Genomic DNA, 23,914 nt, shown 5'->3' on the forward strand with positions numbered 1-23,914 from the left:
AAAAGAACACATATGTTGTTAGCCAATAATTTTTCAGAAATCTTCAAAATGTAACAAAATTTTGCACAGTATAATTAAGCATCTTGTGCTGTACTTTCTCATTTTCCAGATAGTAGCATGGCCCATGTAGAAGCAATCTGTAGCATTATGAGATCTTAAGATATTGCCTTTAAATCCCCTCAAAGTTGCCACAAATTATTTTGATATATCAAAAGTTATTACGCACACACACACGCACCATTTTAATAAACCACGATTAAGGAGAGTTAATGGGCAAAATAGGCTGCATTGGGACATTGATAGCAGTGCCTAAGGGAGGCAGGGAAGGAACACTGCTGGGAGGCTCAGGGAACCTATGTGAAAGTCTATTAGGAGCCGCAGAATTTGCTAGGGCAAATTCTTGATTTAAAAAATGTTAATATTTAATTAGTACTCCATCCTCCCTATTAGTTTAATTTACATTACATTACAAAACCATAAACCAAATTTGACTTCCGAGCTAGCTTTTCTTACTTTTTTGGGAAGGAGCCTCAAGTTCAAAATCAAAGGTCAGGCATTCTGCTTTAGGGCATCCTGACTTGGCACTTCTTGCAGGCGTCTATATTTAGAACCATTAATGAAGGCGGCTTGGGATGGTATGCCAGTCGTATATGGGTCAACCCTTGCAGGAATTGAGAGATACCCATTTTTGGAACCACATTCACCCCAACTTTTCTCCCGTATGGGTACCCACCATTCACCCCCCCAAAATAGCTTTCTGTTGCAAACACGCTTTTCAAAAGGGTTTCCAACAGATTCTTACAAGCAGTAGATCTGGCACTAAGGTAATTAAATAATAAGTCTTCAGTTACTGGAAGGTACATTCTCATTGCATATTGGGAAGAAATTTAAAGAAAGTGATTTTAGTCATTGAGAGAAGTACTGAACTCTCCTTCTCTGGATAAATTCAAACAGGTACTTGGCAACCTTCCTTCTACTGAGATTGCTTGAACTGGGATTCCTGCACTGAACAAGTGCAGGATGGAATGAATGGATGACCTAAGGGAGGCATGTCAAACTTGTGGTGTTGCGGCATCTTGTGACGTATCTCAACTTTTCCTCTGCTAAAATGGGGATGGGGATGGGCATGGCCAACGTATGATGCATTTGGCCTGCGGGCCACGAGTTTGACACCCCTGACCTAAAGGTACATTTCTGCGGCTCTTTTCTGATATACAGATCTGCTAAGAAAGCTATGGGTTATCATTGTGCCTGCTCTTTTTGGCACAATAATCCAAGTGTTCATTTCTGCTGCTATCAATATTGGCAGCATCCTATTCCAGCCATAAAAGCTGAATTTGCAGCTTGTCCGTTAAGACCATTTAGCCTAGTGCTTGGTCCCAATCCAGGCTGCCATAAATATTCTTTGTTAGGGTTTCCATATATCACTTTCAAATAAGAAAACCTAGAGGATAGGTGTGTCTGTGCTTAGATAGAAGATTAACTGTTTTTACAAACTAATAAGAGGTATGGAAAGTTAGCAAGACAAGCAATGAGCTACGGAACATGTGAATACATGAGAACTAACCCAAGTAGTCTGGTCAACACAGGCGTGTTGTTCTATAACAACAAGAACACCAAGACAAATAATTTTATATTTGGTGTTCAGTCGCTAAATCATGTTCAACCTCTCACAACCCCATGGACCATAGCATGCCAGTCCCCCTTGTCCTCTACTGTCTGCCGGAGTCTGCCCAAACCTATGTCTACTGCGTTGATGACATTTCATATTACCTAGCGTATTTTTCTCATTAGATCAGTGTAATACTTTCTGGTATGTGTTGTAGGAATCCTTAATTCCTTAATCTTGTGTTATATTTTCCTAGCATCAGGGATATGTAGTTAATCTTGTCTCCCCAAACACCCTGGAGTTTGTGTAACAAGATGAACCAGATATACAGATAAACCACACCTATACACTCCCCACAAGTATAGATTTTTTTATTTACAATACCCTATAAAAATGTAAATTTAGAAATTTTCATTAATCATAACCAAACCAAAAAGTAAAAGCACAATAATAATGGACCACTTGATCGTGTATACTGAAGGAGTAACAGTGGGGGTGAGGGCTCAAGGAAGGGGTGAAATGTCCAGTAGAATGTGATTTCAAGAGGCAAATCGGGGAATACTGTGGAGAAGCAGCCAGTTAGTAACAGGAGTTCACTGCTTAGAGGATGCCTACATGTGCAAATTGTTTTTAAAAACAGAGTAAAAATTAAAAAACCTCACCACATTCCAAAAAAATAAAAGACAACCCAGCAGGACTTAGCAATGTATGATACCAAAATTCAGTAAGATTAATCTGCTCTAGAGGAATTCATTCCTGGTACCTTCTTGGTTAGTTTACAGGGAGATCTTGGCCAGCTTGAAGCAAGGTGCAGGTCAGAGACAAGCTTAGGTAGAAAATGAGTCTTGGGAAGACTAGACACGTGTGCAAAGATGATGTTGCTTCATCACAAGGTTCAGAAAGATGACTACTTTGTAGGGAATGGGCAGCACTACAATGCGGCATCTACCACAGGAAGAGCAGAAAATAGACTCAGTGGGGCAATCAAGAGGAATTCCCATCATCTAAAAACACACTCCAACGTTATTAGAGGCACGGAAACATCAGGCCTCTCCACTTCCACAATAAAACGACACTACTACCCCTTGGCTCTGTGTTCTTAGCAGTGATACAGGAAGGGTCTTTTTTCTCTAATTGTCCATCAGTAGTGTAGTGGGCAGAGGGGTCTGTGTAGGGAGGAGAAGCCATTGCAAAAGTGCTAAGGAAAAGGATGGCGGAGCTTGGGTAGAATTCAATGCAGCAAGGGCATGCAGAAGGGAAAGCACCACCCCAACCAAGCTCAGGGCAAGAGAGCAATCTTCTGTGCTGGGCCAGAGACATAACCCTGTAAGGATTTATTTGAAGAAGGCACTGCCTCCTCTTTGCCCACTAAAAGATGCTGGAGTGACAGCAATGATGGACACCAGCATGACCACACTCTTGAGGCCTTCTACCGTATTCCTTGGATCAACCTGAAATAGTAGAAAGGAATAAGAACTGTGAGATGAGCTATAGCAGTGGTCTCCAACCTTGGCAACTTTAAGACTTGTGGACTTCAACTCCCAGAATTCCGGATTCTGGGAGTTGAAGTCTACAAGTCTTAAAAGTTGCCAAGGTTGGAGACTCCTGGGTTATAGCAATACTAGCCAGAAAAGTAACAATTCAGTCTTTCAGTATACAACTTCCAAGCAAAAACTGACGATCTGATTAAACAAATTAAAAAGCATGTTTATTTGATGTAACAGTACAGCAGAACCCATATTTGAAATAAAGAGAATTATTTATAAATAATGTGAATAAGATGACATGTTTCCACTGCATGAGCTTACAGTCTAAAGAAGATCACAGTGAGGAGATAGGCATGAATAAAGCATGCTGGCATGATGAATGCCAGAAATTTGCATTGCACCCTTCTACGTCTCACTTCAATAGGCTAAAAATATTTTGCAAAAACATTTCAACCTGATTCAATGTTCTGCTCATATAATGTCTTCGACATTTAATGACATTACAATTGTTTGACTTGGAATACCCATATTTCTCTTTCCCGCCTACCTGTTTTCTTTTTTAAGTTTGTGCTATTGAAATTCTGTGGGAGTTTTAGAAGACGACTGTATAAACACTCATAACATCTAAAGTGTCTCTCCTTTTTGTATATATTACTTTATTTGCTACTTTTATATCCCATCTTTCCCTCAGGAACTCAAAGTGGCATATCTCCCGCCTGAGTGAGATTTGGCATTTTTCCCTACAACAATCCTATGAGGTAGGTTGCACTAAGACAGGGTGATCAATACCCCCTTCTCTAGTCCATTCTTCACTAATATTCTTTATTTCTTCCTCTATTATATGGATAATAGGACATACTTACTGCAATTTTGTCTCTAGCACATTCAGCTTTTGTTGATCAACATAGCGAGAGAAGAGAGATAAAAGATTAGAGGGAGTAGATACTGGCTTAGCCAAGACCGCCTGAGGGATTCGAAGAAACTCCCTAATTGCCATGATCATCACTTCCGTCCTGCCAAGGACAAAGTAACAATGGTTGTGAAAACAGTGAATTTTATTCAGTGTTCGACACAGAAATTAAACTGTGGACTGTGAAATTGCCATGGAAAATGTTCCATTAAGTAAGCTGGCTTTATATTCTGAGCAACTTTTTAAAGTCTAAACAACTGTTACTCAACCTCAACAATTTTAAAATGAGTACTCTAACTCCCAGAATTGGCTGGAAACGCTGGCTGGGAAATTCTTGGGAGTTAACATTTACACATCTTAAAGCTGCTAAGGTTGAGAAACACAGGTCTAAATGTATCCAACATATACCCTTTTAAGACTCACCACTGATTATCTTGTGTGAGTTCTGTGACAGAATCTGAACTCTGCAACTCCTCTCCTCGACTTAAGACCAAGTATAGCAGAGAGAGGCCAAACTAAAGAATGGGGAAAAACAAAACAACAACAACAAAATTATATCTGCATACTGCAAAGCAAGTCACATACTGACACTCTCCTAAGTCCAAAAAAAGAAAGCATCTTAGCTTACTGCCTGGGAAAATGGGCGTTTGTGGCTGACCACAATCATTTTGTGGCCCTGAAAGATTGCCTACTTCTGCACCAAAGCAATTCTCAATTACAGTTAAAAGAAAGCTTGAGTGATAAAAAGCATGCAAAGCAATCAGGCATCTCAAGAATTACCTCAAAATTTGAGGGTGGGGGAAGCAATACCACCTCAAGAGCTCCATTGAACAGATGGTACAAAAGCATTCCTATGTTAACAACTATACCCAAGCTACATTACAGACTAAGTGTCATAGATTGTCTTCCCTTCATTCCTCAGTCATTTCTGGGAGAGGGAAAACTCTGAAATTAGCATTATTCCACATTTCATGAGCAGCAGAAGTGAAAGAACCACATTAGCTTCTAATATAGGTAGTCCTTGACTTATGACCATCTGAAGTTATGACTGCCCCCCAAAATGGGACTTACAACCCTGATGTGAAGTGCAAATGGTTGGGCTCAGTCCACAGTCACATGACTGAACTTCAGGCCCTGAGCAACACGGCCGCATTTATGGTCATTTGCAGCATCCCAGGGTCACATGACTTGACAATGGTATTGCTGTACATTGGCACTTACTTCCGGTTTTTCTCAAAACATGTCTATAGTGAACAATTAGTTCACTTAATGACCGTGGTGTTTGCTTAATGACCATGGATTCCCTTAACAACTACCGCAAAAATGGTCATACAGTTGGATTGGTCACATGAGTTACAACATATGACTGTAATAGGCAGGCTACATTACAGTCATATGTTGAGTATTACCTATACACCCTGAAAAGAAGTAGCACCCTAAACTGGAACCAGCAGGCACGTACGGTAAGGTACAGAGTGAAGCAAAGTAAGAATTAGAAACCTTGTTCTGGAGAACTGCTGTGAGGTGGAGGTTGGCAGCTGTGGTCACTGTTGCACTATGAGGTAGGTTCATTAGCTGTTGTAGGATGCTGGTAACAGTTCCCAATGGAAGATGATAAAGAACAAGGGAAAAGGGCCTCAAGAGGCAGGGAAGCACCTAAAGAAGGTTATGTTAAAAAACACAGGTTACTTAGACATGACACACCCCTCACAAAGAAATGGACTGGAACAAATCTAGAGTACCACACTGATTTCTAAATTTTTCAATCTAGTAGAAATTATGGCACATTTTTTATTTGCTAAACAACAATAAATAATGTTTCAGTAGAAGAAGTTACTGGAAAAGAAAAGGGGGAAGGCGAACTAAATTATATTACATATGGAATTAAATTATAGCAAGGTTATTAAGTTCTCATTCAAACCAATTCATTAATGAATCTTGCCACTTTCATGAGTAGCTATCTTTTGACCAGAGACTTTCTGGATTAAATGAGATAAAATACTCAAAAGTTTTAATACCATATTTTAATATAAATATTCTAGGTATCTTCATTCAAATAATGAACCTTTCTTTCCATGTATGTATTTATAACAGAGAAACATCTCAGTAACAACACATCTAAAATACAGAATGTTTCTTTTCCTTTCTCAAGAGAATATACGAAAGCGTACAATGGAATTTTTGAATGATAACATTCAGGATTATGAATTACACAATGGTGTCCCCAATGTTTCAGACAAAACTTTCAATGACACCATTCCTCTGCAAACTAGATGAGTCTCTACCCCGCTGGCCTTCCATAAGATCTGGCTTTTCTCTCAGATATAGCGGTCAGGAAGTGATTGAGATCAGGAGTTGTGTGAATTTGCTGTAGTTTATCTTCTGTGGACTTTTTGCTCATTAATTTTGATGTGTTATTTTTGTATTTGTTTTGATGTTTTTATTGTGCTAGCCACCCACAGCTGCTTTATGTGAGGTGGGTGCCATAGCAACAACAACGATGATGATGATAATAATTTTTCTTCTGGCTTCATTTACCTCATCTTGAGCATCTTTCTTGATTAGAAAGGGCAAATTTCTTGCTGTTGCCATTAGTATCTCAGCTGCTTGTTCACTGGACAAGAAAGGTAGGATCCGTGCAACTAGATGTTTTCCTTTGCGTATACACATAATCTGCACAAAAGGGTCATCACTAAGTCTGATGGAAGAGGATATATAACTTTCAGTTAGAAACTAAACATGTAAATGGTCTTTATATTTTCCAAGTAAAGCAGATTTCATGATCTTGGAATAATTTTTGAATTTACAGCTTTATCACCAGTATGAAATTTATGCTATGAAATGTATGTTTTTTAATCATAAATGAATCATAAATAAATCTATGCAAAACCATCCTGAAATATACAACAGAATGATACGTAAAAGATTTGAGGATGGCCTGTATTTCTGATTTGATGTTTTTATCTTTTTCTATGTTGTTTCTAGTTTTATACACTACCCAGGGTCCACTGGAGCTAGGTAGCTAATCAATTCAAATAAATAAACTTTCACTGGGAGTTGTACTGGCCATATTAATGTCAAATGTCTTTTTTTTTTTTGCTTTTACTTAATGGATCATCTTAAGCTGACCTAGCAATTAAGTGATTTGAAAGGTACATTCAGCTCGCTTTTGAGAAGCGAAGGACAAACTGGGAGAAGTTGTTGCGATTGTTGTGACAGCAGCACTAAGCATAGATCCCAAAATAATAGTAGTAAGGCATGGTGGAAAGGGGAAAACGCCACCCGAAATTATTACATATTTTTTATACTTTCTGATACAAGGAATCTCTACTAAACATTAGAAAGGAATTCAAAGCAGCATTTTCTTTACTGAATTGTTGGTATTCTACCAGGTAGATTCTTACCTTTCTTGACTGGGCACCTTTCCCCTCAGATTGTCATAGATGTCACAGATTTTCTGCTTTCTCTCCTCCATCAAGGCCAACCTGTCCCCCTCCAAGCTCAAAAGGTAGCGTCTTTCATAATCTTCTACATCCAAGAGGAGGCTATACGTCTAAGTAACCCAACATACAGATTAGGATTTTAGGACCCAGATTATTGGGGGCAATAAAAAGTTGACTTTGTATATAATATACAAATGGCTGAAGACTATTGCTTAACACAGTGTAAGCCACCTTGAGTCTTCGGAGAAGGGCAGGATATAAATTCAAATTAAAAAAAAAATTCCAATACTTCCAAAATTTGAAAATGATTTTGAATCGATAAATCAAGTCCATGCTTTATTGACAGTAGGTAAGGACAGATTTCTGATTTAAACAGGCAAGCATCTGACTTGGTAAACTAGTCTGTTTGTTTAAGCTCATTTCACTTATTTAGAAACAGCACTATAAGAACAAAGTTAATTCAATTAATGAATAATTATGGTTAAGCTACTGGAAGGATGCCCTTCAAGGAGACTATTGTTGAAATCGTATCTTAATTCAAGTCAGTACTCATGTTGTTTTGCACTACGGAACTATTTCAATTAATTTGCTATTACCAGCAGGATTATCAGTAATTATTTTTAATCTGAAGCTGGATGAAGCATTAATGCCAAACTCACTTTTTCAATAGTGAAGAGAGTCTGGCGCCTTTTATCTCGAACCTGCTTCTCCTTAGTTTCCTAAGGAAGAGACAAAAATTACAGCTGAATGGACATACGTTATTCGGAAAATTTATCTCGCACAACCTGAGAAGAAAATTCAAAAATTCCCTTCTCATATTTGAAAGGAAAAACATGAAACAGTAAGACAAAGTACCCACTCAAAGGCAAAGTAATTGTCACATGAGGAACTTACATCTTCCTCTCCTCTTAAAGTCACAATAGCATCTATCATTTTGCGGGGGTTGTTCACACTGGATACGGTCAGCTTCCCAAGTGAGCCCTCAAACTGCACTGCAAGAACGGAAGAAAAACAATGCAGATGGATCTGATGAGTCAAAACTGTTTGTCTGAAAACGGTGATCTTCACACACTCTTTGGACATTCTAGTCCCATGATGGCGAACCTATGACACATGTGCCGGAAGTGGCACGCAGAACCATTTCTCTGGGCACTCGGAGCTGTTGCTCGTTGCTCTTCCGGAGCACCGGCTAGCTGGTGTTCACACGCGCGGGAGTGCCAGAAACCAAAAGAGCAGCTGCCTGGTGTGCATGTGTGCCAGAAATCAGAAGATCATCTTCCCAGTGCACATATGTACACCAGGCGGCTGCTCTTTCAGTTTCTGGCGCTCCCACGTGCACATGCGAAGACCAGGTGTCTAGTGCGCATGCATGCGATGGAACTCAAAAGGGCAGCAAGATCAAGAGGAGTAGAGATGCCAGCCAGGACAGGCAGGCCGCGGCTTCCCTCCCTCCCCGCCTGAGTGGGCTTCTTGCACAGCCCCAGCCCTCCAGTCCACTCTTGGTGCCGAAAAGATTAGCCAACAGTGTTGCTAATCAACACTCTTTCTGCAAGTTAGATAATGAAGCCAAGCATGGACAAGGCAACTCTATTTTGACTTTCCTAAGAGCTCACATCTGTCTATCCCCACAAAATCCTTCTATTTCTTGGTGTGCATAAGCTTGCTTTCCTTTACATCCTCTACAGTATTACGCTAAATCTATTGCAGTAGAATTGTAGAACTGCTGTACATGGGAGTAAAATTAAACACCATATGTGTGCATGAGTGGAGGAATATTTTTCCTGAATATAGAAAGCAAGGAAAATAGTAAGAAGCACATATTTCCAATGGATGAATTTTCTACTTGCAGATCTTTTTAAAAAATAAATTACCTTAGTTATGATATCTCAATCCCCCTCCATTCCATTCATGCACCTCTATATTTTACCTCTCATGTACTGCATATATAGACCAGCCTCTTCTTATATAACAGAAACTTACCTGGTTTATAGGCATGCTCTAGTTTCGCCACTTGTGGGGTGATTAGTTTTGTACGCTCCTTTTTAGGACCGTCGCCATGCATCTCCTCAGCTGCAGACAATTTTTCTAGTTTCTGAAAATAGTTCTAAAACATCAGAAAGTTGATTAGAAGCCCGCTTGAGCACCATGAGCTTGACGTATTTTTGAACAAAATAAGAATCCACTGTCCCACCCAAATAACAAAGACAGACAGAAACTTTGTATATAAATGACCTGCAAAGAGAAGAGGAATAGAAGCAGAATAGGATAATTCCCTTCCACCCCTCCCACTGCATCTATTTTGTCACTTTCTTATCTATCCAAGCACCCTTCAGATGCTACTGCCTGCATCTTCCATTAGGGACTACGGAATGAACAGTCACTTTTTCAAATATGTGGAACACCAACCTGATAGTAGAAGTCATCCAAATAGGGATCAGTGCTTTGCAGTTGCATCATTTGGATCTTGGATACCCAATCTTTCTCCCGTTGCAGCATAAGATTAGCATAAGGGTCCTTCCTGATCTGCTCTTGGTGGTTATTTCGGTGGTTCCCTCGGTCCCCTGCTGACCCATTTAGATTCCTGTGTTGACTAAAAGAAATGCAACATAATCTGCAACTGTATTCTGTGTCTTTTGAAGAAGAAAATACTTTGGAGCAATAGCCTGCGATTTATAAAGTGCAAGTCAATCCTAAACAGAGCAGCCCCTTTTAAGCAAATTTCTACAGCTGTCATGAACGGCAGCTCCAGATCAGTATAACGTTATGATATAATTTCAATCAATAACTTATGTTTTGACAGGGCAAAACAATACTCTCAGGCCGACTACTACTTTCAGTGAATGAAGAAGCAGAAGTGTAAATGACAGACAGGGGGACAGGTATCCAGTGCAGACATTTTCCCAAGAATGCAGGAAAGGCCTTGTTGAAAAGAGCTAATCATCTGCCAAGTCCAAAGGTTCACTGCTTGCTCCATAAAAATGCACAAGAGGAATACACTTCCCTGTCTGTTCCTCATGTCTAGTCAACAGATGCTCTGCTTATGGAAATACAATTTGAGCCCTTATGGCTTATAACTAAGAAAAGTCTACAGATTGGTCTAATACAGTACTCTAAGCCTCTGGATTTTCTCTCTCCCTGCGATGTATTTTTGAAATTTTTCATAGAGCTTTTAAAGAGATTATTGACTTTTCCATAGTTGCTTCTGCCATCTCTATCTCTAATGAGAGGGTCTTCCATTTTTTTTATCCAGCCCATTCCCATAATTCTTGATTTATATGTTTGTAAGAACAATCATGTTACAGAAGCACTGCAACTGCCCAAGTTGTTTGGGACACAAAAAAATGGGTTATCTTGCTGCAAAGCACATGGAGCTGTGACCTCACCCTTTGCACTGTGAAAGCAATTAGGGTCTCCTTTATTTTCATGAAAGCATACAAGCGCATTAGATACTCACTTCCTGTTCTGCTGCTGTCTCTGATGTAAGAGTCGTCGATGTTGTGGATGAAGGTGAGTTGTATCTGGCCTGAACATCTGTGGCCGAGGCCTGGAAAATAAAAAGATCCCTCTCAGAAAGGGCCACGGAGTGTTCACAAACACAACTCAGTCCCGCAATATGTTAAAAGGACGGTGGAAGAAATAGGTTACCGTAGATTCTGCAGATGAGCTCCAGGACATGGGGAGTGGTGTTGTGATGGTGGCGTAGCTGATGCCCCAAAAAAGGCACGAAAGCCACCGGCTGGAGGCATCATCTGTCCTACTCGGCCCTGGAGCAGTTTTGGATTCATGGGTGCAAGGGGGCTGCCAACAAGACCAGAGACCCGTGCAAACTGGCTGGGAGACATCCTTCCTGCCTATGGAGTGGAGAGGGAAAGCAGAAGCATCAGATCTTCAACCACCCGTACAGACTTGTTTATAGATCCACTGTTCCTGAATGTATGAATCAGGAAGTGATAGAGACACAAGCAGCAAACACAAAGAGGAAGAACCTACACAGCAGAAGTGAAGATCCCAGTAGGATAAAGGGCACATAGCTCTTTTCAGGAAGAAAGATGCATGTCAGAGAAACAAAGGGCAAAAAAGAGGACAGGGCCAAGATACACAATGAATCTGATTTAATTTAAACATACAATTAGCAAATTCAGGGTTTCATGCATCTTTGGGGTTTCAGATTCCACTCCCTGTGCAGAAAACGCTGCACCCAATAATGATGGGAAATGAGAAGGAGTAGTAGGCTGTTGCTTACCTGTGCTCCTCCTAGTAGCTGTGCTCTCTGGAGGTGGGTAAGAACAGGAGTAACATTAGGAGGGAACGGATGGCCTAAGAGGGAGTTGTTCTGGTAAAAGAAATAGAATACTTGAATTCTTAAGGTAAAATTTAGTTTGCTTCTAGATACATTCAGAAGGAGAAAGAAAAATACAGAAAAACTAGAAATGCTTGAACAATCACAGAGAAGCAGAAATACCATGTATTCATTTTTACATAAAGCATCCAGAATAATTATGTTAAAATACCAAAATAATTTGGACAGTGCCACAATGAAAATGTAATTAAAACTTTTAAAATATCTAGTACAGCAACTATTTCTGTCATACAGACAGGATAAAGAAAGAGGAAAGTGACAGAGAGGCTAAGCAATTCAATATAAAAGGCAATATCTTCTAACAACAGAGTGCCATATTTTATTGAAGGGTCAATAAGATCTGTAGATCACAAACTCCTGAAGGACTAAGTATGGTTTACAGCCACTAGCATGGAGTTAATTTTGAAGCCAACAGCTTCATTATGAGAGACCTGAAAGTGTTAATTGTTATAAATTGTTATAAAAATAAAAGGATATGAATATTTTCCCCATATTCCTTATTTGCAAAATGAAAAGCTAAAGTCATATGTCCATCTTCCCAAAACTAATAGCTTTTAGAAGTATTAGGATTACTGTTCCCAAAAGTCCCACTCTTCTTGAAGGTGCCAAATTATGGAAGTTAGAAATGTAGGAAGGCAGCTCTGGGAGTTTCCTTTCGTTGACATTGTCTCTGCTGTCCATAGAGAATTAAATTTGCTCAAGATCAGAAATTATTATTTCAAAACAGAGCAGGGCGATAATATAGTTTAAGATTACATTTATGACAAATCACCTTCAGGAACATTGGAAGGATCAAGTGATCCAGGAGGAAAGGGGAAGTAAGACTCATTACCAAAGGCCAACTCAGCATACAGAACTAAGAAGGCAAGACTACCGTTACACTGCAGAGCTGGTTTGGAGACATCCTCTCACTGAAGGGACTTGGATAACGCTGCTGAATTGGGACTCTGATGTGGACAGGCTTTGGACATAGGATCTGTTGAACAGAAAGGAGAAGAAAGTAAGAGTAAGCATCCATGGCAAATTGTTTAGGACTCAACCACCAATTGCTTCTGCCAGTTCCAGCTTTAATTCCCAGGTACCAATTTACTTTCCCAATGGAAATAGGACTGGAAGGTCCAGGTTGACATTGACACCGTGTCAATTTGACAGCTGGCCAAAAAGAAATACATTCTCTACTGAAGGCGAGCTAGCATTCAGGGGGTGCTATCAATTATTGTATTGCATTCTACTTCATTCTGTTCCTTTAAGCATCGTCTACCTTAGATCCATGGACCTTTATTGTAGAAGGAGCAAACAATACCTGTTGGTTGAAGTTGGGCATGGTGGGCTGCTTAGGAGGCGTCCCAATAGGAACAGCCCTAACAGGAGGACTGCCAATAACTGGGGAGCATGACCGCCTGGGTAGTGCTCGCTCTGAGACATCTTGCTCCTCTTCTCGGGACTGCGAAGGCCTCTGTGGTAGGGCATATTCCAGCACAGATACGGAGGGCACTTCCTGAAGAGGAGAGAATCACATCTGGTATTTCCTTTAAATATTGCTAATCAATATCTTTCCCAAGTAGCAGGTAGACTGGTGACTATCAAACAGTAAACGGAAGTATTTTTTGTGGCAAGCAAGAATTAGCAGTGGAGGAGAGACATTCTTGTTATATAAACATAGTACATGCAGTTTTAGATTCTAGATAGCAAGAAATATGGGATCTCTTTTCATCTGTGCCAACAGTTTGAGAGAGAGAAAGAGAGAGGGAGCTGGTCGGAGCTCCCATATAACACCAATCCTGCGCAGACTGCACTGGCTGCCTGTGGTCTTCCGGGTGCACTTCAAGGTGTTGGTTACCACCTTTAAAGCGCTCCATGGCTTAGGACCGGGTTATTTACGGGACCGCCTACTGCCACCGTTTGCCTCCCACCGACCCGTGCACTCTCACAGAGAGGGACTCCTTAGGGTGCTGTCAGCCAAGCAATGTCGGCTGGCGGCCCCCAGGGGAAGGGCCTTCTCTGTGGAGGCTCCTAACCTATGGAACAAGCTTCCCCCTGGACTTCGCCAACTTCCGGACCTTCGGACCTTTCGCTGCGGGCTTAAGACCTATTTATTTATCCACGCGGGACTGGCATAGAATTTTAGTTGTTTTTAGAGTTTTAAATTTTTAAATTAGGTTTTGGGATTTTAAAAGTATTTTTAGATTGGGCTAATTTAAATAAGTTTTTTAATTAATATTTTATTCTACTGTATGTATTTGATTGTTGTTTTTATTTTGCCTGTTCATGCCCTGAGTCCTTCAGGAGAAGGGCGATATAAAAAATATAAAAATTAAAATATTATTATTATTATTATTATTATTATTATTATTATTATTATTATTATTATTATTATTATTAGAGAGAGAGAGAGGGAGGGGGGAGGGAGGGAGGGAGGGAGGGAGGGAGGGAATGATAAACTCCCCCTCTAATTTAGAAGAACGAATCTGTAAGCAGGAGCAGAAAGGCTAGCATGTACTGAGAAGCAGTCGTTCCATCTTCTACCTTCTTCCTTCTTGATACATTAGATCTCACTCCCATAATTCTCTGTCAACTAATTGAATGGGGACCAAGTTGGGAAAGGATGGTACAAACTATCCAGCGTGAAATTGATTTAATCCACTTTTAAAGGGTCATTAAATTTGTGATAACTATTTTTGTCTAATCTAAGTTTTAAAAATTCTACATTTTTTTTACAGGTAGTCTTTGACTTAAGCCTATTTTGGTTGTAGTGACGATTGTTAAGTGGCCACATCATGTGAGCACAATTGATTTTCCAACCTTTTTTGTAGTGGTTGCTCAACGAGCATATCTAGCATAAATAGTCCTCAACTTAATACCACAATTGAGTCCAAAATTTCTGTTGCTAAGCAAGACAGCTGATAAGTGAGTTTTGCCCCAATATATACCCTTTCTTGCCACAACTGTTACGTGAATCACTACAGTTGTTAAGTCAGCAACACAGTTGTTCAGTAAATCTGGCTTCCCCATTGACTTTGCTTGTCGGAGGGTCACAGATGATGATCACATGACCCTGGGACATTGCATCCATCATAAATATGTTCCAGTTGCCAAGCAGCTGAATGTAACTTCGAACAGTCACTAAACAATGGGCTGTAAGTCAAGGACTAACTGTAAATGGTGATTTCGGGGAGGGGGAGCAAATCATAAATTTTGGTCACGTGACTGTGGGAAGCTACAAATGGTTGTAAATGAGGCTGGCTGCCAAGTGCCCAAATGTGGTCACGTGAGTGTGGGAGAGGGGGGTGCAGATATTGGAACTTCAAATCCAGGTCGTAAGTCCTTTTTTCAAGGCCTGTCGTACCTTCTAACTGTCACTAAGTGACCAGTTGTATGTTGACAACTATCCATAATTTATTTTTGCATAAAATTTTAGATAATCTATTAAAATGCTTTAATTCAAGTTTGATTAAGCACAAACATCGAAGATGCCAAAATATTGAGCAAGAGCTGCATTCCAAAGTCTCTGGCTGCTCTACCTGGACTATCAATAGATGAAACAAAGAGATAAGATATGGTGTGTTGTTATGATCTTTAGGGCACTTTGTTCCTTTTGCAAAACTTCAACAACAGATTTCTTTCTATCCTTTGGCCATCCCCAGTTATCACAGCAAACGTTTTGGTTAAAAACAGATCCTTTATCAGCTCCATGGCTCCTACATAGCTCCTTGAACATTATATAATGGAAATAATAGGGAAAGACAGACATCTGACAAGAAAGCTAATATCCTTGATGGTTGAGAAACACAATAAAAAGAGCACTGAACCTGAGTGAGGAGTGGTCCTCTAATGCGCCTCAAAACTGAGGGCCCATCCCAGATGCTTGAATTGAGGCCACCTGGCTGCTGGGAAGAAGGGAACAAAAAATTAGTGAAATGACTTTACTGGAGTTATGTGAATCAGTAAACATTAGATCCCATTTTCTCCCTTCATTTTCATCACTCGCTACATACTTGTATCAGAGGCCGAGTCTGCACAGCCTGCATAATGGCTGGATCTTCCAATTCATTATCAATCACCATTTTGCTAAGCCTCTCTGCCAGGTTTTCCTCATGATCACCCAACAGGTCCATGTCATCAGTGACTCTGTGATCCACTCGCTCTGTTGAGGATGCAGGCTTTTCTTCCAGCTCAGCCAATCTTTCGTGCGCTTCCTGCCAGTCATCGTCTACAAAGGAATGACATAAACAGCATTTCCCTCACATTTCTTCCATGCAGTATTTCCTCACTCCTCATGTTATGCCTTTATCTTCCAGGCAGAAGATCCTCCCCTTGGAATAGAACAGGGCTTCCCCAGAACCTCTACATTCAGCAGTGAACATAGTACCAATTTAAAAATTACTCCACGGAGAAGACATGAGACTGATTGCCTTAATTATGATATTACATGTATAGGCAGAGGTATTAGAGAACCTCAGTCATATAAATAGAAAATCAGGGTATATTAGCTATATGAACTCACCAATTGCACCAGCTCCAAATGTGTCATCATTGAATTGATCGATATCCTCATCTTCCTCAGCCAAATTATGAAAGGCTTCTTCATCTAAAGGACAGTCCTCAAGGGACTTAAAATAAAAGAAAATCTTAGCTATTTTAGCCCACTTCTACAGTAATCCAAAAATATTATTCTAGAAGAAAGTCTAGAAATCTGTTCCCCCCTCCCCGCAACAAAACAAAACTAGAACCCCAATATCTATAATTTCACAAATTGAGAGCTTATCTCTGCACTTCCAAAGAATATGCAACTATCACCGGATAATTATAATCAAGAATAACTAGGAATGAACTGAATGAAAAAAAATATCTAAATCCATACTGCCTTTACCTCCACAACTGACAGCTACTTCCTGGCAGCCTTTTCCAACCTAGTACTTTCCATGTGTTGAGCTATAGTTCCATCATCCCCAGCCAGCAGAGCAAACCTTACAGGCTTGAGATTGTAGGATCTGTTATTGGGGAAGGCTGCCTTATTTTGAAGATTAGGAAGAAATGTCATTTCACAAGAGGTGAATGATTTGGGGTTCCTTGGGTAAAATAATTTGCCAAGATACTGATTCACATACCATATTAGGTCAAAACAAGACACATTAGGGCAGGGGTGTCCAAACTTGGTCCCTTTAAGACTTTTGGACTTCAACTCCCAGAGTCCCTCAGCCAGCAAAACTGGCTGAGGAACTCTGGGAGTTGAAGTCCAAAAGTCTTAAAGGGACCAAGTTTGGACACCCCTGCATTAGGGCATATGGGCCCTAACACTGTTTTATCCCTTTTGATTTCATTATATCTACAGAACTGAAACTTTACCAAGTATATCTCACTCCTTCCTATGCTATAATATTGCATTATCAATTCCTAATATGCATACAGAAATAAAATCTTGGTGAGTACCATGAAGTTAGCATGTGTGTGTATGTGTTTCTGCATGTGTATATATGCATGGAGCACATCTTCTAGAACAATAATGGCAAACACTGTGAAGAGAAACTTCATAGCTTTTCCTGCTTGGAAAATAATTTGGTCTTATATCAGAATTTAGAAGAGTATATGACAGGGTAGCTGAACTACATCTCCCAGCAGCCCTGCCCAGCAAAGTCAATGGTCAGATATATTGGAAGCTATCAGTCAACAACACTTGGACAGCTCCCCGGTTCCTAGATAATGATAGTTCTGGAAAACTGACTGGGTTCACATGTTACGCTAAGGCATAATTGGTCGGATTCACACAAAAACATTGTTAACCATAATTCAAAAAGGACATTACTAGTTCATCCAACAAAGCTAAAATCAAAGAAACCATATTATGGCTTAGCATGATGCATGAACCCAAATACTGCATTATTTGCAGAACACAAGCCTCTTCCTTCTGATGTTTAATCTCTTCAGAAACTCATGATGCCATACATAGCATTCCTTTCTCCAATTTCTGACACAACAACAACCCTGTAAGATAAATTGGGCTGAAGAACAATGATTGGCCCAAACTCACACTGTGACTTTCCATGGCTGAGCAGAAACCTGAATATGGGTTTCTCTGGCCCATGCCGTATTGAACATTAAATTCATATATCTTGCTAACTAACAAACTGGAGTCACATATTTTACTAGCCACAACGTTATTTGTTTGGGTTTGAATTAACATTGTGTATGATCCAAAACAATTGTGGTTTACTATTCGTAATATAGAATTTAGCACAATGTGCAAACCCTGTCAACTATGGCTTCTTCAGGCCATTATTAAATAAACTATATTTCAGCACAATGCATCAATTAAACTAATTCTGAATAACTAACTTGATGGTTGGATACCACCTGTTCCAAAATACTTTGTTCTCCCCAGCAGAATCATTCTATATAAATGTGTAAATTTAATATTTTTAAGCTTCCCCTTCCTTTTTAGCAAGGCACATATTTCATGCAGTGAATGATTGCAATCATGACCCAATTCAAGATATATTTAGATTAAATATATATTTCAGTTTCAAATCATAACAATCTCCCCCCCCCACAGAAAATGAGAATGAATAATTTATCCATAGTGCATACACAAATTTAAATTATGACAAGGAACACATCATGAAGGAAGCAATTACCTCATATGTACTTTATGTTCTCAACTTAATTAACTGTCCTATTAAATCCTAAACTATTATATCTTGAAGGAGTTAAATATAGCTTGCATACTATACACAACAAACAGTTCTGTTGCTTTTATCCTGGATACCAGACTCAGCCTGTGATTGCAGGATAAAGCACAATAATGAAATTAAGTGTGTGTGCATGTGTGTGTAGTACTATAAAAGCATTTATGTAAAAAGTCTGCTTTAAGAACAGAATAAAGATAATCCACAACTACTTCAAATAAAACTAGTTATTTACCACATTGGCAATATTTGATTATTCTGCAAGTTTTCCTTACATTATCTACCAAAACATGTCTGGATCTTTGGACCTAAATGTAACCCACTGCTTTATTTCTCACATGTATATAAACAGCAATGTTCTACTGCAGAGAAGCTAGGGAGGAGAGGGAAGTAATAACGGAATGGGGAAAAGAATGCAACTTTCACTTTCTTATTTAAAGGGAAATGGATTGATTTTATTAATGGTACCAGTCTAGAGTACCTTCAACTACTCCTTTATAGTAACTATTTCTTCAACTACACACACACAGATAAAAGAGTGAAAGTGTGAAATCAAGAGTGTGATTACACACACTCATCTCGTTTTTATAGTCATTGTTACAAGTACAAAATGCTTAATGGAATTTTAAGCATAATTATAAATTAAGGGATCATGAGTTCATGTTCTTAGACTGATCTGGGAAAATTGTACCTGAACCACCTAAAAGCTTGAACCACTTTAGTAATTCTAGAAATATAGACTAAGTATAATGTGACTTACTATGATTTAGTGAGTTATATGAACCCAGCCATATATTTAGAATAGAATAGAATAGAATTTTATTGGCCAAGTGTGATTGGACACACAAGGAATTTGTCTTGGTGCATATGCTCTCAGTGTACATAAAAGAAAAGATACGTTCATCAAGGTACAACATTTACAACACAATTGATGATAATATATCAATATAAATCATAAGGATTGCCAGCAACAAGTTATAGTCATACAGTCATAAGTGGAAAGAGATTGGTGATGGGAACTATGAAACGAGTGAACAGTGAACAGCCTGAAGCCAAGAGTCATATATGGGCACATCCACACTACATTGCCAAAAACTAGTTATTTCTCATAATTTTAAAACAGTAAGCACACAGTAACTGTAACCATGATTCCAAAACTAGTGGCATGGAACTTTGGTGTGCCACAGGACACTTTGAATTTTTGCAACATACATTTCCAAAGCTGGATTTTTGGATAGTCTTTTGGCCTAGGGGTGAAAAAAATTAGAGATACTAAGTATGTGTAAATGAGAAAGTTTGGAAATCTCTAAAGCATAAGATAAACCTTTCACAGGTGCGCACACACAGACACACAACCATGGGGGAAGCCACCCTCTCCAAATGTATAGGTAACAATGAAAATGCTGAATCTACTGTGACTGCTGTCTCTCACAAATGTTATCTTTTCCATCTTATAGTTTAGTACAGTGGCCCCCAACCTTATGGGTACCAGGGACCGGTTCCGTGGAGAGAGGTTTTTCCACGGACCAGAGGGGGCGTGGTTGCGTATGCTGCTTGCATGCCAGATGGGGCTTCGCTTGTTTGTGCGGATGGGTTTCTAGCATGCCATGGGCTGGTGCCGGTTCATAGACCGGGGTGAGAAACCCTGGTTTAGTATGTTGTGCTAAACAGCCTTCTGTTCATCAGATCTTCAAACATGAGTTAATATATGATCCCAGGCATAGAGTTGGTTATGGGGAAGACTAAAGCTGAAGTAAAATGAAGATTGTGTTACATGTTAAATTGCCCAGAGAAAAGCGCTTCTTATAATACATTTGCATCCTCAACAGTCATGCTTGAACCATCAAACAAAATTCTAGCATCCAAGTTGTCACTTAAAGTTAATCCATTATGCATATGTCCTATAATGTTTGGATTGCAACTCCTAGACTTTTCAGTTAGTATTGGCGATGCTGACTAGAAAGTCTGATGGCTATAGGTTCATGTGGAGGTCATCAGGTTGGAAAAGCTTATTCCACTTATATTTTTCTGTAGGTCTGAATCTTATAAACATCATTAAGTTAAATGCTCAGAATAAGAGGAACATCTTCTATTGTCTCAAAATCAATCCTGTCCTCCATAGGCAACATCCAAACGTAAATGGAGATCAAAACAATAATGGAATTATCAACTAATGTCCATTTTTTCTAAAAAGTTCCATTGTCATACTCATCTCTGCAGCCAAATGATTACTTCCACATCGCTGTAAAAACATCATTCTTAAGCAACATTTATAATTTTGATTGTTGAACTTTCCAAGGCATCGGCCAGTTGCACATCTTCACTTATAAAAGTTAGTCCTTATCTCCAAATTTCCCAATCCCTAGATTTGTCTCCCGCAAACCAAACCTATTTCCTTGCCTTCCAACCCTGAAGCGCTGTGTCACCGACATATATAATGTACAGTGGATTACATCTAGCTATGTTTTCCCTTCCAACAATTTCCTTAACTGAGAAAAAGGAATATAACTCGAGGCTGTAATTCACACCGGGGTCCCTAATTCAGCTCCACGTGTTTTCAAAGTTACCAGCCCCTGGGGAAAGGGGAAACACAGGAAAGCGGGGCGATCCTTAAAAGGCCCTGGCCAGCCAAAGAAGCTCCGGCAAAGCTAAAAATAATAATTTTTTTTTTTTTGGTGCGGCAAACCGGCTGCCCAGAGTCGGAGGAAGCGGCCAGCCTTCTTCCGCAAGCATCGGCCGCCCTACAAGTCATCTCTGCCTTTGCCACCTTGGTGCGCAGCGATGAGACCGACGGCCGGAACTTGGATGAAGCAAAGAAAAGACCAAGAGGAGCCCGATTCCGCCCCCCATCCCCAACCCCCAACCCCCAGATCTCCTCCGCCTGGCCAGGCCGGGCTAAATCGCCTCCCCCGGCGGGCAGCGGGTGGGGGAAAATCTTCCGCTGGTAGATCGAGCTCCGCAAATGCCGGGGAGCTCCCACGGCGGGTCAAAGGTCACCGCAAGGGTGGTCCCCGGCCGCCTCCCCCTCCCGACGGAGGAGGCCCCGCCTGCGCGGGAGACCGGCAGCCCCCGCCGCGCACCGCCGTCACCTTCTCACCTGGTAGCGGAACATGGTTGGCGGGGCGCGGGGGTCTCCCCCTCCCCGCTGCCCGGGAGGCTCCGCGCGGACCCTGCTCTACCCCGGGAACCCCGCCCCCTTGGTACGTGCTCCGCGTCTTGACGTATCACCTAAAGTCCACCACACAGATTTCCTCTTGCGTAGATGAATTCGGCGCGCATGCGTACTAGCGGCCGCCATTCCACCCGGTCCCGCTATTGAAAAAGAAAATGTTTTTTTTTTCCCCCCTTCGTCAGGGGCAGTGCCGCCTTAAAGGGCCAGGCGATAGTTTCTCTACAGGAAACGCGCTTTGGCCGGCTATATACGGAAAGGCTCCGTATCAATTGCGGCTGGGGCTCATACTGTATACACATTGAAGTTTCGTTAGGGCTGTTTTCAAAATATAAAATGTGATTTGACCTGGATATAAGTAAGACCTGTTGGGAAGAACATAAAAACAGCGAGGTCTTTTTCTGGGCTCCTGCGGTTTCCTTCCGCAGTAACTGGCACAGAGTCTCCCTCCACCCCCCCCCCACAACCCCCGTTTCTTTTGATTTAAAATATTCCCAACCAGTAATATGAGTATCTCAAAAATGTGCTCAAAATCGGATCCTAATCGCTGCCCGGCCATAAGTAATATCATAGAAACAGAAAAAGAAGAAAACACCTTTTTTAACCATTTTTCCCCTCACTTGAGTGAGACTGGCATAAATCTTGCTAATTTCCCCCTGCTTTCTTTCTTTCTTTTTTTAGAAAGATTCACAGTTTTGCTATCCTGTCAAAAGAATTTGGAGGAAGAAGAGGAGAAGAAAGAAAAAGCCTTTCACAGTGCTGCAGAGTGGACTTGTAGAAACAACCAGAAAGGCCCACTGGTCCAGCTGTTTTCCAACATCAGAAGGCGTCTAGCCCAGGAGAAAACAGCCAGGGAGGGCAATGACCAATGATGGGAGAGGAGGAGGATGTGTACAATAGATTTAGTTTATTGATTAGCTCATAGGCCATATCAAAATATAGAGTTTGTGTACAATAGGTAAAAGGAAGTACAGCAGGCCGACTAGACAACATGACCTGAGCCAGTCCAAGCCAAAAAACACAACTTTTGATGTGTAGCAGAAAAAAGATAGGCCAAGGTTACCTTTCCAATGGGCTAGGATGGATAGAGATCAATGGGCATTTCTGCCTTCCAGAAATTATTCATAGTCGGTGTTCTCACTGGAGCAACCTGGCCATGCAGATCAGCCCTTAAGTAGGATGCCTAATTGATCTTTTAACTTACTAAACTGAGTTATATGAAAGCCTCATTGATGAAAGTCATGATGGGCAGTTTAGAAGTCAATCTCTACTCTCATTTATTGATGACCTTAGCATATGGAAGACTGCAGTTTGCTTTTTAAAAAGAGTCAGTGATAAAATAAAACCACAAATAAATGGATGAAAAGGAAGAAGTATGTATATGATGCCTGACTGAATTAAATAAAGGGAAAATTGTAACAGATTTGAATGAAAGTGGTTTGATCTTGTGTAATGGAATTGATTTCATGAATAATTATAACGATACATATACTTCATTCTTTAAATGTATGGTTATACATATTGATTATGAATGGTGTCATCTAGGTTATAGAGGATGCATATGGAAGTGGAAATACATAGAGATAATTGTATGTTATGTCCCAATGAATGTTGATAATGGAAAAATTAATTATAAATTTTGGGGGGAAATAACTGTGCACCCAGCCACCATTTAGCCATGCTGACTGGGAAATATTAAAATTGCAGCCAGGATTTGAGGGTACCAACACAGGGAAGGCTGAAGTTAATAATGCAATATATTATTTAAACAAATATTTAAAGTTTTGCCAGTCCTTGTTCCTCTGTATCTAATAGAGAAGTTATTTATAAACATCAAGTAAATAATATTAGAATTAAAACTTCTATGAATGTAGAGATAAATGTTTCTTATAATAGAAAGTGGAAGAAAGGAAAAAAGTATCAGCAGACAGTAAATTACTGTTCATGAGAAAAAGAAATAGTTACAATTTCATAATTTGTTCACTATGTTATAAATCCAATTTTATACATGCAAAAGAAAACATTATGGTTCAAATATTTATATTACGCTTAAATTGTTATAGATGTTTTTAGATACATACATGCTAACCGGTATATGTGTGTATGTGTGTATGCACATTATCATTATCTCTCTCTCTCTCTCTCTCTCTCTCTCTCTCTCTCTCTATCTCTCTATCTCGTCCCTGAAGTATATTCAGGAAATGGTGAACTCAGTGTTTTCTGTCCTGTGCATCAGGATTAAATTTTCCATTA

The 23,914-nt window shown here is 40.0% G+C and overlaps 1 protein-coding gene across 3 annotated transcripts; it reads right to left on the bottom strand.

Moving 5' to 3' along the window:
- Positions 1-1,964: 1,964 nt before the first annotated feature.
- Positions 1,965-21,723, bottom strand: PATL1 (PAT1 homolog 1, processing body mRNA decay factor). Of its 3 annotated transcripts, none has more exons than XM_058197173.1 (19): positions 21,590-21,723; positions 16,314-16,419; positions 15,805-16,019; positions 15,619-15,693; positions 13,113-13,307; positions 12,684-12,785; positions 11,693-11,782; positions 11,095-11,300; positions 10,904-10,993; positions 9,856-10,039; positions 9,430-9,553; positions 8,344-8,441; positions 8,109-8,168; positions 7,411-7,559; positions 6,545-6,704; positions 5,507-5,662; positions 4,430-4,521; positions 3,960-4,109; positions 1,965-3,060 (listed from the first exon to the last, which is right to left on the bottom strand). In XM_058197173.1, exons 1-19 carry the CDS (start codon positions 21,602-21,604, stop codon positions 3,039-3,041), a joined length of 2,289 nt encoding a protein of 762 aa, XP_058053156.1. In that variant the 5' UTR covers positions 21,605-21,723; the 3' UTR covers positions 1,965-3,038. The 3 variants fall into 3 exon arrangements, with proteins under 3 accessions (XP_058053156.1, XP_058053166.1, XP_058053149.1); XM_058197183.1 differs by having other exon boundaries at positions 11,693-11,719; positions 15,619-15,696; XM_058197166.1 differs by having other exon boundaries at positions 15,619-15,696.
- Positions 21,724-23,914: the final 2,191 nt, after the last annotated feature.

Source organism: Ahaetulla prasina, chromosome 1 (assembly GCF_028640845.1).
Source record: "Ahaetulla prasina isolate Xishuangbanna chromosome 1, ASM2864084v1, whole genome shotgun sequence".
NCBI classification, from domain to species: Eukaryota; Metazoa; Chordata; class Lepidosauria; order Squamata; family Colubridae; genus Ahaetulla; species Ahaetulla prasina.

What these genes read in the sequence shown, in the direction of transcription:
- PATL1 (XM_058197166.1), bottom strand. An exon ending in AGCTACTAGGAGGAGCACAG is followed by an intron (nt 11,301 to 11,692) that starts GTAAGCAACAGC and finishes TCCACTCCATAG; the next exon opens with GCAGGAAGGATGTCTCCCAG. An exon ending in AGACAGCAGCAGAACAGGAA is followed by an intron (nt 10,040 to 10,903) that starts GTGAGTATCTAA and finishes CATTTCTTTTAG; the next exon opens with TCAACACAGGAATCTAAATG.